Source organism: Cervus elaphus, chromosome 14 (genome assembly GCF_910594005.1).
Source record: "Cervus elaphus chromosome 14, mCerEla1.1, whole genome shotgun sequence".
Lineage (NCBI taxonomy): Eukaryota > Metazoa > Chordata > Mammalia > Artiodactyla > Cervidae > Cervus > Cervus elaphus.
Genome location: NC_057828.1, coordinates 25,640,881 through 25,657,496, shown reverse-complemented (window position 1 = coordinate 25,657,496; position 16,616 = coordinate 25,640,881). Strand labels below are relative to the sequence as shown.

The 16,616-nt window shown below is 38.3% G+C and overlaps 1 protein-coding gene across 1 annotated transcript in view; it reads left to right on the top strand.

Moving 5' to 3' along the window:
• EPRS1 (glutamyl-prolyl-tRNA synthetase 1) overlaps positions 1–16,616 on the top strand; it is a 60,927-nt gene that overhangs the window by 28,828 nt on the left and 15,483 nt on the right. The window contains exons 15-20 of the mRNA XM_043923130.1: positions 185–392; positions 847–959; positions 2,034–2,151; positions 3,160–3,516; positions 9,950–10,183; positions 14,575–14,837. Of these exons, the coding sequence (XP_043779065.1) occupies positions 185–392; positions 847–959; positions 2,034–2,151; positions 3,160–3,516; positions 9,950–10,183; positions 14,575–14,837 (1,293 nt within the window). The remainder of the gene's footprint in view (positions 1–184; positions 393–846; positions 960–2,033; positions 2,152–3,159; positions 3,517–9,949; positions 10,184–14,574; positions 14,838–16,616) is intronic.

Sequence of the window (16,616 nt, the reverse complement as noted above, 5' to 3'; positions counted from 1 at the left end):
GCAGGGGTTATACTTTATTCATCTCTTAACTAGTTCATGTCTGGTACCTACCAGAAACTCAAAAAGTGTTTGATTGAAATTTTTCCAAAGAAAATTCCTTATTTATTACAGGCATAGAACAAAATAATGCACTTATGACAGTGAAGATTTGTTTTCTGAAACTGCTTTTCAATCTTATTTTTAGAAATGCAGAAGGCAAAATTGTATCTCTTGATGCAAAATTGAATTTAGAGAACAAAGATTACAAGAAAACCACTAAGATTACTTGGCTTGCAGAGACCGAACATGCTCTTCCTGTCCCAGCAATCTGTGTTACTTATGAGCACTTGATCACGAAGCCCGTGCTGGGAAAAGATGAGGACTTTAAGCAGTATGTCAACAAAAACAGTAAGGTAGCCTAAAAGAAACCCTATTTCATCTCCCTCTATGTTAACTTTTCTTTAGAATTAAAAAAAAAAAAATTATTTATTTTTGGCTGTCCTTGGTCTTCATTGCTGTGAGGGCTTTTCTCTAGTTGCAGTGAGTGTGAGCCGGGGCTGCTCTCTAGTCACGGAGCATGGGCTTCTCACTGTGGCGGCTTCTCTTGTTGTGGGGCATGGGCCCTGGGCACACAGGCTTCAGTAGTTGTGCCACGTGGCCTCAGCAGCTGCGGCTCCCAGGCTCTAGACTCAGCAGTTGGGTACGTGGGCTTAGTTGCTCCCGGGCATGTGTAATCTTCTGGACCAAGAATTGCTCTTGTGTCTCCAGCATTGGCAGGCAGGTTCTTACCCACTGTACCACCAGGAAAAAGCCCAATGCTCTCATAATTTTAAGACAGTGTATTTTGGCCTATTATCATCTTTACAGCATGAAGAACTAATGCTGGGGGATCCCTGCCTTAAGGATTTGAAAAAAGGAGACATTATACAACTCCAGAGAAGAGGCTTCTTCATATGTGATCAACCTTATGAACCCGTTAGGTAAATCAATGTAACCAGACATTTAAATGAAAATGCTTTAAGTTCTTAGAGTAAATAATATTTCAGAAGTTTAAATGCCACTAAAATAATGTAACGGACATTATTCTCTGTTCCTGTTTCATTTGTTACTCTGTATTTATTTTTTCAGACTTTATTGTAACAAGTGTTAACATTGAAATAGTGTAATATTAACAACTTTTACTTCTAAAACTGAACCATTTTATAATACATCTTTGTGTGGTCCAAATAAAAAGAAAAAATTTCAGTGTTATCTTTGGATTAAATTACAACTTAACTACCTTTTCTTTATTGTATATTTTGATCAGGTATATTGTAGAATATAAATAGTGCAACAGGGCACAGAGGAGTGGGAGACTGGAAAATGATAAAGAGTACATTTTCTTTTTAGGGTGATGTAAATGTTTTAAAATTAGATAGTAGTGATGGTTGTACTTATGTAGCCATTGAATTGTATATTTTCAAAGGGTGGATTTTCTGGTATGTGAATTATATCTCAGTAAGTCCATATTAAAATATACTGAAGAGATATATAGGATTTTATTGTTACCAAATTCTCTTATTTTTACTCTGTGGCCTTTACTACAAAATTTGAATTTTTTTTTCTCTTTGCATGTGAATGGTCCTAGGGGTGGTGGATTCTGCTAATTACTGTACCCTTTAGAATTGAGAAATTATAATAAAATAAATGTTTTATAGAAATTCTTCTGTTTATAAGCATATTAGTTGTGGTATGTGGATGCATCTCCTTTAAATAAAGAGTGAGACATAAATATCCACTAATGCCATTTCTGGTGGCCAAAGTAGATATACCTTTGTCCTGGACTTATTTAGCAGGTTTATATCCATGAAAATTCATAAATTGAAAGTTTATGATTAGCACTGTCAATTTTTATTTATATATTTGTTTTTAAACTACTCTGAAGAAACTCTGATGTGAATAAGAGAATAGACTGTTTACTTACACTTTGCAAAGCATTAACAGTGCCATTGAATTAATCCAGCAATGCAGTTGCTGTTAAGATAAAGTTTTTTGTCCCTTCATTTTCTTTTTAGTCCATATAGTTGCATAGAAGCCCCATGCATTCTAATATACATTCCTGATGGACATACGAAGGAAATGCCAACATCTGGGTCAAAGGAAAAGACCAAAGTAGAAACAACAAAGAATGAGGCAAGTAATTGACTTCTGTGGATATGTCTCTAATCAGTGATCTTTCTGTCCTGGGATTTAGACTTTATTTTTCTTTTTCTTTGCTTTTAAATAAAGTGTTTATATATATATATATAAATATAGAAAAGTATGCAAATTGTAAATGTTAACCGTTTAAAAAAGTAAAAGCCTTAAGTGTTAACAACTAATTCAGGGTTATACTGCTAGTATGTTGCTACTAGCAGTGGTTTATTCTCAGATTTGGTAGGTGTGTTATAATTTCTTAGGCTTCCCTGATACCTCAGTTGGTAAAGAATCTGCCTGCAATGCAGGAGACCCCAGTTTGATTCCTGGGTTGAGCAGATCTGCTGGAGAAGGGATGCGCTACCCACTCCAGTATTCTTGGGCTTCCCTTGTGGCTCAGCTGGTAAAGAATCAGCCTACAGTGCAGGAGACTTGGGTTCAATCCCTGGGTTGGGAGGATCCCTTGGAGAAGGGAATGGCTACCCACTCCAGTATTCTGGCCTGGAGAATTCCATGGGCTGTGTAGTCCATGGGGTTGCAAATACTCAGACACAACTGGGTGACTTTTGCTTTCACTTTCTCATTTCTTTAAATAGTCTCCTAATGGTAACGATTCAGGTTCAGGTTTTTACTCTGAGAAAAGGGCATCATGAATGTCTGTGTACCTCTGCCTTTGTTTATTATTGTTACTTTTTATTAGGATACTTTTTTTTTTTAAAGGAATGAGATTGTTCATTTGAACTTTAAGAAAAAAAATTTTTGACTGCATCACGTGGCTTGCAGGATCTAAGTTCCCTGATCAGGGATTGAGTTTAAGTCCCCTGCAGTGGAAGCACAAGAGTCCTAACCACTGGACCCCCAGGGAATTCCCTAAACTTTTTAAAGAGATTAGCATTTAAAAATTTTGTGTTTAGCTTAAAATATTATAAAATAGTTTGATAAAATTTTGTGTAAAGATATTTAACACAAATTAATATTTTTATTTTTGGTTTTCTGTGTCTGTAGGCATCTACACCTCTTAAGACAAGATCGGCTCCTTCTCTGAGTACTTGTGCTACGTCTGAGGACTCCTTGGTCCTTTACAACAGAGTCGCTGCCCAAGGGGATGTGGTTCGTGAATTAAAAGCCAAGAAAGCCACAAAGGAAGATATAGATGCAGCTGTAAAACAGCTTTTGGCTTTGAAGGCTGAATATAAGGAGAAAACTGGCCAGGAATATAAGCCTGGAAATCCTCCTGCTGCAGTAGGACAGAATGTTTCTTCTAAATCATCATCAAATATTCTGGAAAGTAAATCTCTGTATGATGAAGTTGCTGCCCAAGGAGAAGTGGTTCGTAAACTGAAAGCCGAGAAAGCCCCTAAGGTCAGTATCCTGGAAGGAGTTTAGACACGTCAGTACCCTTATGAGGTCCAGCAATCTGGCCAGTCCCATTTTCTCATAAGATGTATTGTGTATAGACTGTCCGATTCAATATTTTGGTGTAATAGTCAACGTTTACTGATGCATGCCTGTGCCAGGCTCTGGAAATATTGATGAGACACACCTGACCATCTAGAGGGGGGGCGGGGCTGAGGAAGAACTGTACACAGACTGTGATCCTGGGTGGTATGTGTAAATTGCTCTTAGAAGAGTCTGTGGCTGTAAGTGGCAGGGAAGGAAGAAACAGTCAGAAAGAATATCGAAACCAGTCCTGAAGTAGAAGCAGCCCTTTAAGGTGAATGACTTTCAGAGGAGGTACTCCTAAGTCTAGGTCTGTGGTTCTCAAGCTTTATTGTACATCAGAATGACTGGAAGCTCACTCAAACACAGGTTGCTGGGCTCTGCCTGTTGAGTGTCAGCTCCAGTAAGTCCAGTGTGCAGAGGTTATGCATTTGTAAAAAGTTGTTCAGGTGATACTGATGCTGCTGTCCTGGGACTGGATATAGAAGATAGCACAAGCAAAAGTTCAGGGTGCATGCAGGGAATAAGGAATTGTCGGTGACTATTTCAGATTTTTTGTAGGGGAGCCCTCAAGTGATACCACATTTTGACTGAAGTGTACATTTCATTGGGCTTCCATGGTGGCTTAGTAGTTAAGAATCCACCTGCCAATGCAGGAGACATGAGTTCGATCCCAAGGTCAGGAAGATCCTCTGGAGAAGGAAATGGCAACCCACTCCAGTATTCTTGCCTGGAGAATCCCATGGACAGGGACCTCGCAGGCTAAAGTCTGCACGTGGAAAAGAGTTAGACACCACTGAGTGACTAAACAGCAATACATTTCATTTTATTTCAATGATATCTTTAGGCAAGACGTTTAGCCAAGTGGGTGGTAGCACTGATTTTGGAACAGGATTGCTTTCTCAATATAAGAGACAAAGGAATGGCATCTGTGATAGAGAAAAATCATGTTTAACAATCAGGATATATAGTTCTATACTCAGAAAGTAATGAGATCTAAAACATGATCAATTTAATAATGCTGTAACTGGATAAGCTACCAAAAACTGTAGATCTGGGCTGTGGCATGAACATGGAGAGATGTGATGAACCACCGGGCCTGACTTACGTGACTGGAGGAGATTTGTTCTAAAGTGTTCCTGGGGATCTGTTGTCTCATCAGCGTCCTGGGCTTGGGTTGGAGAATGAGTGATTGGAGGTTGTAAATTCCTCACATCGTTAACAAGTTTTTCTGCCTCTGACTGGAGACCCTGTACCCTAGGAGTCTTTCTGTGGACCGTTGCCTTCTGGTGAGGAGAGAAAATGCTTTTGGGAGATCTTGGGGCTTTGACCAGCAGTTATTACTGATATTTTCCTGTCTTTCTCACTGTGAAGTGTGAGAAAGCTTTTCCCTTTAATTAGCCTGTTGAAGCTCTGCAGAGCTGTGATGCTCTGAAACAGCTTTGCTTCAAGGAGTAAAGGCTGCTAGGTGTATGGTTGGAGATATAAATCCTTGGTATTAAAAAAAAAATTCTTGCTATTTCCTGTCCTGTGGTGAGGTTAGGAGCATTTTGTACTCTTTGTATATCTCATTTACTAAGCACGGTCCCCTTTCTAGATGTAAGTTGAGGGGAAGGGCTTTGATCTTTAAACTCCTTCATTCTTAGTAGAATACATTGATATCCTGGGCTGATTTTTAGTCAGCTGCTTGTGTATGGGGTAGTAACAACAGCAGCAAGTATATTGAGTTAGCCAAAGTGGGCCATACCCTCCGAATGAACTTTTTGGCCAACTCAGTACTTAGCGTCACAGCCGACTGTGTCTCCCATCTTGTTGGGTTAGTGGACTACATCCATTGAACAGCTCTTTATGAAAAGTCAGCCTGTGGGGCAAAAAAACACCTAAGTCTCTTTGGAAATTGGGGAGGTACTTTGACTACATATTTTTCGATAATGGTAAGTGTGGTACTGCTTCTTCACTGTAGTTTAGTCTGCATTTATTGAATGCCTACAGTGTACCGTATCTATTTCAAAATGTTACTTTTATATATATATATTTTCCGCTAAATGCTGAAAGTAGTCAATTGCTCTTTTTCCTAGCAACTCAGTTACTGGGAATGGAAATGTTGTATAGACTTCATCTGGCACAGCGCAGTCTGCATGGATGCTATTTTTGCCTTTAGTCCTCACAACAACCTTGTCCAATAATATTGAAATAATGCTCCTTTTTTTATTTGTTGTTTTAGTAACCAATGAGAAACTGCTTCCTGCAGTGACTGTGAATATAAAAGTAACTTTGTGAAGTTTGCAAAGCCTAGATTCCAAGTTATTTCCAGTTAGAGGCTTCTACGCACCAGAGGGGGGTCATGGTTTTACTAGTTTGTTACTATTTATTAAGCAAGCCTGTGCTGGTTTTACATTGATTTGTCTAAGCCTCTTAATCATTCCACTTCCCACAGAAGTAGTTTTTTAACCATGTCGTGTTACCACTAAAGTAAGGAATGTAGTCAGCTGAGGTTTTACAGTTACAGGTTTCCATGAGAGTTTCTTTCTCTGTTTCTCCCACCCCCTTTTCTGCTTCACGACCAGATTGGTGATTGTGTAGAAGAACCTTTAGGCATGGAGGCAGAATATTAGCATAACGTGGGCAAAGAATAGACACCTTCACGTTCACCCTCGGTGCCCCTTCCCGTCCACCCTGTGCTCCTCTTTGCTCTTCTTCCTGCCCAGTAGGCGTCTGTGTTAAAGTGGTGGGTTGAGCAGATAGCGTGAGAGGTGAAATTCACGAATACACCCAAGATTTCATAGCTCTGACTGCTGAGTTACTTTAATAGTTAAGGTCACTTTTCACATTTTACATTTTAACTTTTAAAAGTTTTAAAGCTGCAGGTCCAAAAAATAAAGTTTTGATTTTGAACAGATATCTCTGGTCTGAAATCTGAGTGAAATGTTTTGAACATTAAATAACATCTTATGGAAAAATTTGAACAAATCTTTTGGCCAACCCAATATTTTTTGAAATGGGAGTCAGGAACTGGTAAATCAAAGTTTTTATGAAATACTTGTGACACTTGAGGACAGGGCTTGCCAAACTGACCTACACCTGTGTTTTGTGAGTGAAATGTCACTGGAACATAACCACACTGACTAGTTTACATATTTTGTCTGCAGCCGTTTTTGTGCTATAATTCCAGATTTGAAGAGTTGCAACAGATTTGCAAAGCCTAAAATATTTACTGTCTGGCCCATGCCCTTTACTTGAAAAAGTTTTCTGATCTGTGCCTTAGAAGTTTTCAGAACCTTTATAGTTGAGCATTTTTAAAACTGGAGTAATAAATGGCAGCAAAATCAGATGATTACTACATTAAATATAAATAATGATTCATAGGACTTCTGTGACAGTCCAGTGGTTAAAAGACTTGACCTTCTAGTGCGGGGTTTGTGGGTTTGATCCCCAGTCGGGGAACTAAGATCTCATATGCTTCGGGGTTAAAAAAAACAGAGCATAAAAAACAGAAGCAAATTGTAACAGATTCAATAAAGGCCTAAAAAATGGTTCTCATAAAAAAAAATTCTTAAAAGTAATTCATAATTGTCTGGTCTTGTCAAACCTCGCCTATGTGGTGGAGGTGCTGGCCACCTTTCACTTCTGCAGTTGCAGCATTTTGATTCACAGTACCTTGTATTTATTTATTTATTTTTAGTGTCTTGTATTTAGAAAGTATTTTTTAAACCTTTTTTCCCACTGATCATTGAGGTGCTAAGGCCACTTTGAAAGGTTCTGTTCTTGCTAATTTTTGTTGTTGTTCTTACTATTTTAAAATTGGTTAGCTTTTTATTAAAGTTCCCCCCTTTTCCCATGGGGGAATGTTTCCATCTAGTGGCTGCTGCAAAAACATTTTGTGTACTTCTCATATGTTCCAGCCAGCTGTGTTCTCATCCACTTTGTCCATTTTCAGTCATATTTTAACATCCTACTCTCAGGGTCATTTTTACTTCCTCAAATTCCCATCTTAAACCTTTACTGAAGATTTTTCAGTATGCTGTTTTCATTCTCATTTATTCCCACCAGCAGTTATTTATTGAAAACTTTTTTTTGTCTGTATTGGCACATTAGGTAAGTTTAGAGCAGTCTTTGTTCATTAAAGACTTAAAATCTATTAACAAGTGCTTATTACATTCTGCTGTTGTGTAGTCGTGTACTGAGTAGTATCATTCAAGTTTGCTTTGTAAATGTCTTTTAATGCAGAAAACTAAAATATTAAATTATTTTTTTCTCATTCTGTGAGACATACTCAAGTAACAATCATGGATCTCTTTTAAAAAAGCAGTTTTTGTGGCATGTTAGCAGGATTAAAATTGCCTTTTAAATTTAGATCCCTGTCTCCTATTTTCTGTAATGTGATGTGCACTGTAGTGCTTAAGGTCAAGACTCTGGAACAGCAGTCCCCAACCTTTTTGGCACCCGGGACTGGTTTCATGGAAGACAATTTTTCCATGAACTAGGGGGTCAAGGGGATGGTTTCAGGATGATTCAAGCACATTACTTTATTACATCAGTTCCACCTCAAATCATCAGGCATTAGATTCTGGAGTTTCGGGATCCCTGTGTCTAGAATAAACCCTAGATTAAAATTCTCACTCTACCATTTATTGTGTAACTTTGGGTATGGTCCCTCATCTTTCTAATAAGCTTTTTTTTTTTTCCATAAAATGGATAAGGATTGTTTGGAGAATTAATAAGATGGTCCATGAAAAGTGCTTAGCATCGTTATCTGGCACAGAGTAAATAGGCCATAAAATGATGGTGACTTATGTTTTATGCTACTAATTCTGTATCTCTTAAGAATCTTTGGTTACCTTCTAAATCATCAGAAAAGACTGCATAGCAAGTAGTATGATTTCACCCTGTTTTGAAAGATAACCTGAATAGATTGTTTAGATATCTAGAATGTTCCATTTCCCAATTGGAGAGGATCTAGGTATATATAATTTTGCTCTTATAGAATATTTCATTCAGTAATGAAGTGGTTTACCCATCCTGATTTTCTCCTTTGCCACACAAGGGTTTTTTCCTTTGTGAAATGTGTGCCATCTGACTTCAAACTGTAGTCACCTGCGTAAAGTGTAAAATGGAACTTCTGTCAAAGAGGTTTCTTTTTGTAGAAATGGTTGCACGGAAGTCCCTTAACTTTTTGTCTATATTCTTTCATTTAGCTGATGGAAGATTCTTTTTTTCTCGATTCTTGTGTGTCTCATTAACTCTGTCTTTTTTCTTAGGACAGGTAGACTTTGCTTTGAAAACACTTTCAGTTCTAAGGATAGTATAAACAAGAGACAGGTCAGAAATACAAATCAGACAACCTACTCTTTGCATTTTCTCCTTTTATCTTCCTCTGTGATGCCTGGTGCTGTAACAGGCAGCAAAATTTTACTATAAATAGCTGGACAAGGAAATGTCATTTGCTATTTTGTTGATGCAAATTCTTTGAAGATATATGGGTTCTTCCTGCATCCCTTTGACCCCATCTTAGCATTCTTTCTGTTTCTCTAGGGTTCTTCTTAGCTATTTGGAGCATTGTTAGAATATAGCAGTAAAACTTGCATAAGCTAGTTGGGAGGCATTTTCCTTTATTTTGATTGATACTTCGCCTTTCCATTGTAGAGTATACAGTATAAGTATGTAGTATAGTCTGTGGTTAGGTGGTGTCTCTATTCAGGTGAGGTGTCCAGCTTGGCCTGTGTTGATGTCCTCTGCTGAAGTCATAAGAATCTTTATTTTGGCTGAGTGTTTCATTCTTTTTCATCATAATTAAGTTGAAGTATCAGAGGCTGATATATATATGAAGTGAGTATCTAAAACCTCAACATACACTTTCTATTTCATTGTAAATTTTTAAGAGTGATGTAGTTATTCTTTAGGTGAGCTCATACTGTGTGTTTTTTCTAATGGTATATTTTGTGTCTGTTTAATGGGCTGAAGAAAATAAGAATTTGTACAGTTAAATTCTGATTTTGTAAATTCTGACTCCACTATTTACAGTCCCAGGACTTGGAAACTGACAGTTTGCTTGGATGTTCTATACTTTGTCTATTTACATATATGAAGTAAAAAGTTACAGTATTAAACATGTATGTACATTTATGCTTATTTTTATGATTTGTATATAGATTTATGTTACTTATATTTTTAACTTTTCTTTAGCTTTGATGTGTTATTTTAGGCTGATTACTTGACTCCTTTGTGCTTGAGTTTCTTCAACATGACTATTTACAGGGATATTTTGGCAGTAATTAATGATTTTTAATACTAATTGAAATTTTCAGAAATTTCAGAAAGCATTAAATATTCATCTTTTTTTCCTCTTTTCTCACAGGCTAAAGTAAATGAAGCTGTAGAATGCTTACTGTCCCTAAAAGCTCAGTATAAAGAAAAAACTGGGAAGGAGTATGTGCCTGGTCAGCCCCCATCATCTCAAAGTTCAGATTCAAGTCCACCCAGAAGCTCTGAGCCTAGTGGTCCAGAAACACCAGAAGCCAAACTACTTTTTGACAAAGTAGCTTCTCAAGGAGAAGTAGTTCGAAAACTTAAAGCTGAAAAAGCTTCTAAGGTTGGTTTGGTATTAACGTTTGTGTGTTTTGTTTTGTACATTACAGGCTACTTTCTTTGTCTAGAACGCTTTCTGCTCATCAAATTCGGTTAACCTCTACTCTTACTGTCAGTTCTCAACTTTTTTATCTTACCTTTTAGGGAGTCGTTTCTTGATCCTTTTCCCTCCAACTAGGGTTGACTGGACGTGCTCGTGGAACTCTGCTGTTCTCTGACATAATACTTCAGTTCAGTTCAGTCGCTCAGTTGTGTCTGATTCTTTGCGACCCCATTGACTACAGCACATCAGGCTTCCCTGTCCATCACTAACTCCCGGAGCCTGCTCAAACTCATGTCCATCGTGTCGGTGATGCCATCCAATATCTCATCCTCCGTCGTCCCCTTCTTTTCCCACCTTCAATCTTTCCTAGCATCAGGGTCTTTTCCAGTGAGTCGGTTCTTTGCATCATGTGGCTAAAGGATTGGAGTTTCAGCTTCAGCATCAGTCCTTCCAGTGAATATTCAGGACTGATTTCCTTTAGGATGGACTGGTTTGATCTCCTTGCTGTCCAAGGGACTCTCAAGAGTCTTCTCCAACACCATAGTTCAAAAGCATCAATTCTTCGGCACTCAACTTTCTTTCTAATCCAGCTCTCACATCCATACAATGACTACTGGAAAAACCGTCTAGCTTTGACTAGATGGACCTTTGTTGGTAAAGTGCTGCCTCTGCTTTTTAATATGCTGTCTAGGTTCAGTTCAGTCTCTCAGTCGTGTCCAACTCTTTAAGACTCTATGGACTGCAGCACACCAGGCCTCCCTGTCCATCACCAACTCCTGGAGTTGACCCAAACTCATATCCATTGAGTCAGTGATGGCATCCAACCATCTCATCCTCTGTCGTCCCCTTCTCCTCCTACCCTCAGTCTTTCCCAGCATCAGGGTCTTTTCCAGTGAGTCAGCTCTTCACATCAGTTGGCCAAAATATTGGAGTTTCAGCTTCAGCATCGGTCCTTCCAAGGAACACCAGGACTGATCTCCTTTAGAATGGACTAGTTGGATCTCCTTGTAGTTCAAGGGACTCTAAAGAGTCTTCTCTAACACCACAGTTCAAAAGCATCAATTCTTCTGGTGCTCAGCTTTCTTTATAGTCCAACTCTCACATCCATACACGAGTACTGGAAAAACCGTAGCCTTGACTAGAGGGACCTTTGCTGACAAAGTTGCGTCTCTTCTTCTTAAAATGCTGTCTAGGTTGGTCATAGCTTTTCTTCCAAGGAGCAAGTGTTTTTTAATTTCATGGCTGCAGTCACCATTTGCAGTGACTTTGGAGCCCCCCAAAATAAAGTCTCTCACTGTTTCCACTGTTTCCCCATCTATTTGCCATGAAGTGATGGGACTAGATGCCATGATCTTAGTTTTCTGAATGTTGAGCTTTAAGCCAACTTTTTCCACTCTCCTCTTTCACTTTCATCAAGAGGTTCTTTAGTTCCTCTTCACTTTCTGCCGTAAGGGTGGTGTCATCTGCGTATCTGAGGTTATTGCTGTTTCTCCCGGCAGTCTTGATTCCAGCTTGTACTTCATCCAGTCTGGCATTTCGCATGATGTACTCTGCTTATAAGTTAAATAAGCAGGGTGACAGTGTGCAGCCTTGATGTACTCCTTTCCCGATTTGGAACCAGTCTGTTGTTCCATTTCTATTTCTAACTTTAGCTTCTTGACCTGCATACAGGTTTCTCAGGAGGCAGGTCAGGTGGTTTGGTATTCCCATCTCTTTAAGAATTTTCCATAGTTGGTTATGATCCACACAGTCAAAGGCTTTGTCATAGTCAATAAAGCAAAAGTAGATGTTTTTCTGGAACTCTTTTGTTTTTTTGAGGATCCAGTGGATGTTGGCAATTTGATCTCTGGTTCCTCTGCCTTTTCAAAATCCAGCTTGAACATATGGAACTTCATGGTTCACATACTGTTGAAGCCTAATTTGGAGAATTTTGAGCATTACTTTGCTAGTGTTGGAGATGAATGCAATTGTCCGGTAGTTTGAACATTCTTTGGGATTGGAATGAAAACTGATCATTTCCAGTCCTGTGGCCACTGCTCAGTTTTCCAGATTTGTTGGCATATTGAGTGCAGCACTTCCACAGCATCATCTTTTAGGATTTGAAATAGCTCAACTGGAATTCCATCACCTCCACTAGCTTTGTTCAGAGTGATGCTTCCTAAGGTCCACTTGACTTCGCATTCCAGAATATCTGGCTCTAGGTGAGTGATCGTACCATTGTGATTATCTGGGTCATGAAGATCTTTTTTGTATAGTTCTTCTGTGTATTCTTGCCACCTCTTCTTAATATCTTCTGCTTCTGTTAGGTCCATACCATTTCTGTCCTTTATCGAACCCATCTTTGCGTGAAATGTTCCCTTGGTATCTCTAATTTTCTTGAAGAGATCTCTAGTCTTTCCCATTCTATTGTTTTCCTCTATTTCTTTGCATTGATTGCTGAGGAAGCCTTTCTTATCTCTCCTAGCTATTCTTTGGAACTCTGCGTTCAAATGGGTATATTTTTCCTTTTCTGCTTTGTCGTTAGCTTCTCTTCTTTTCTCAGCTATTTGTAAGGCCTTGTCAGACAACCATTTTGCCTTTTTGCATTTCTTTTTCTTGGGAATGATCTTGATCACTGCCTTCTGTACAATGTCACGAGCCTTCGTCCATAGTCTTTAGGCACTCTCTCAGATCTAATCCCTTGAATCTATTTGTCACTTCCACTGTATAATCATAAGGGATTTTATTTAGGTCATACCTAAATGGTCTAGTGGTGGTTCCCTACTTTCTTCAATTTAAGTCTGAATTTGGCTGTAAGGAGTTTGTGATCTGAGCCACAGTCATTTCCTGGTCTTGCTTTTGCTGACTGTATAGAATCTCTCCATCTTTGGCTGCAAAGAATATAATCAGTCTGATTTCAGTATTGACCATCTGGTGATGTCCATGTGTAGAGTTTTCTCTTGTGTTGTTGGAAGAGGGTATTTGCTATGACCAGTGTGTTCTCTTGGCAAAACTGTGTTAGCCCTTGACCTGCTTCATTTTGTTCCAAGGCCACATTAGCCTGTTATTCCAGGTAGCTCTTGACTTCCTACTTTTGCATTCTAGTCCTGTATAATGAAGAGGACATCTTTTTTGGGTGTTAGTTCTAGAAAGTCTTACAGGTCTTCATAGAACTGTTCAACCTCAGCTACTTCAGCGTTACTGGTCGAGGCATAGACTTGGATTTCTTTGATATTGATTGGTTTGCCTTGGAAATGAACAGAGATCCTTCTGTCATTTTTGAGACTGCATCCAAGTACTGCATTTTGTACCCTTTTGTTGACTATGATGGCTACTCCATTTCTTCTAAAGGATTCTTGCCCACAGTAGTAGATATAATTGTCACCTGAGTTAAATTCACCCATTCCAGTCCATTTTAGTTCACTGATTCCTAAAGTGTCCATGTTCACTCTTCCCATCTCCTGTTTGACCACTTCCAATTTACCTTGATTCACGGACCTAACATTCCAAGTTCCTTTGCAGTATTGGACTTCACTTTCATCACCCATCACATCCACAACTTAAATACTCTATATTTTAATTATTGTCTCTCTCGGCTGTAAGACTGGAGACCTGTATCTATCAGTGCCTGGCACAGTGGAGACCCTTGATGCGCACTCTTTGTGTGACTCATGCTCCTAGAGCTCTGTCAGTCTCAGATGGCAACTTTTACTTTGAACTTTTGGTGTAGTTTGTGCTCGTCGTTTTATACTATAGGAGGAGGATTTTTTGGTACAAATTCACATGAGTGGAAAACAGTCGTTACAGGTTTTAAAGTTTAACCAGTAATATAGAAGCTTGATTACTGTCATTTTTATAATTGTGAAATGTTCAACTTAAGTCATTTAAAGACTCTTATTAAATTGCAGAATACATTTTATATCTAGTGCTTTCCAGTAGAACTTTCTGAGATGATAGAAATGTCCTCTAACAATTCTGTCCAGTACCCTAGTCACTAGCCTCTGCAACTGTTGAGCAGTTGAAATGGGGCTGTTGTGACTGAGGAACTGAATTTTTTTTTTTTTTTTTTTTTTTGAGGAACTGAATTTTAAGTTTTTGCTTAAATTTAAATTTAAGTAGCTGCATGTGGCTAGTGACTATATATTCTTTAAACAGAGCAATTATAGTACAGTTTTTTAGTAACTGTTTTCCAGTTCTGTCCCTTCTTATGTTCTCTTATTCATTTCAGTAGTTAGTATATTTAACATCCTCCACCTCTAGCCCATACCCCTCTGCCTTTGTGTTTTCAGATCTGCTTGTAAAGCATTGGACATCGGTGCTTAGATAGCGATTGGAATTAAATGCTCTCTTCTCTTTTTCCTCTTCTGTTAAAGGATCAAGTAGATACAGCCGTACAAGAACTCCTTCAGCTGAAAGCACAGTACAGGTCTCTGACAGGAGTAGACTATAAGCCTGTCTCTGCCACTGGGACTGAGGAGAAAGATAAGAAAAAGAAAGAAAAAGAAAATAAATCTGAAAAGCAGAATAAGCCCCAGAAGCAAAATGACAGCCAAAAGAAAGACCCCTCTAAAAACCAGGCAAGTGGGCAGTCACCAGACGGAGCAGGAGAAGGACAGGGGCCGAAGAAGCAGACCAGGTAATGAAACGGAAGCTTCAGTTGAAGGGAAGCAGGGTTTTAGACGATTTCAACTCTTAATTATTGAAAAAAACTTCTTTTTTGGTTAGTTTGAGTATCACATTAAATTGGAGAATGCTAAATGTATAATGTCAGCAGATAGCTTCTGTTCATTTTCTGTGTATTTAAATGGGAACACATTCATTTGCTTGGTTCAGGAATCTCAGAGTATAAAAAGTTCAGTGAGGTCTCACTCCTATGCTTTTCCCTATTTCCCCAGTTCCTCCTACCACCGTAATGGACTGGTCACCACTGTCACTAGTTTCTTCTCTATCCACCAAGAGATTTTCATTTGCTTACACAAGTATAAACAAATACATACATTTTGGGAAAAGACCCTGATGCTGGGAAAGATTGAAGGCCAAAGGAGAAGGGGGCGACAGATGAGATGGTTGGGTAGCGTCACAGACTCAATGAATATGAGTTTGAGCAAGCTCCGGGAGACAGTGGAGGACAGGGAAGCCTGGTATACTGTGGTCTACGGAATTGCAGAGTTGGCTATCCGTAACTCAGCGACTGAACAGCAAAAATGTTACTTTTTCCTCTTTTTCCTCCCTTTAACACAATTGTTAACCTAATTATACATACCATTTTGTACTTCAGCAGATTTTTCAAATGGAAATCTTTTGTGAGGACTAAATGAGAACTTCATTTGAAATAGGTTTTTAAAATGGTTGGTTAAATATGAAACAAACCTGGTTTAAAGATGACACCCACTGGGGAATAGATGGTGTTTCGATATTTCCAATCCATGTGAACAATAAGATTGCTCCATTATCCCTGTCCTAGAATTAGAGTGAACTCTATGTGAGGTTCTCGTGAAGCTAAACCTGAGCTAAGCTGGTGTTAGCAGCTACTACTTAGAGATACTTTGGTGTTAAGATTTTTTGAGCTGAATTTCAAATCCTGCCTCTCGTCTCTCATGGCATACACAAAAGGTCTCTTTAAACAAGAGAATACAACTGTGACTTTTCTTGCCCATCGACTGGGTGATCAGAATTATAGAATAGTAGAGGCGAGAACAGAATATTTCACTTTTACCTCCTGACTGCTTGTGAAAGGGCCAGACTTCATGTAGACATTATGCTGAATGTGTCAAAGTGAAAAATGGAGAATTCAAATTTAAATATATTCAGCTTTTAAGCCAGTAAGCCAATAAACTCTAAAAAGATGGACCTTTTATAAGACATAACTCCTGGGTAGACTTTCTGTGTGAATTTTAAGACTGCAGTTTGCTGAATAATTGTCAGTGTTTCAATAAAAAGATTATTGCCTAGAATAGTTTTTTATTGTAGATTTAATTTACTTTGGAAGCATCTATCTCTGTGACTTTTATTGACTGAAGTTAAAAAAAAAACTTATAGCACATGTAAGGATATACACACACATATACACATTTGTGTATTGACATGTATATACATGTAGCCATTGTTTTTTTTACTATTTACAAGTTATATACAGTGAGACACTGATGTTACTCTAATTTATCTGCATTGAGATTGGCAAAAACTTCTTTTTATTTTTTAGTGAGAATAAGTCCTGTCTTTACTACAAATTAGTAGTAATTTATAAAGAACTTATAAGGTAACTTATAAAGAACTTTGTAAAAGGAACGTCTGCATTAAAATCATAGCTTTTTGTTAGGCTTAGCTTTCCTAATTTTTGTGGACAGTATCACACTACCCTTTAACAAATGACTGAACTATTTTCTAGGATAAAAATATAGGGATGAATACAGAA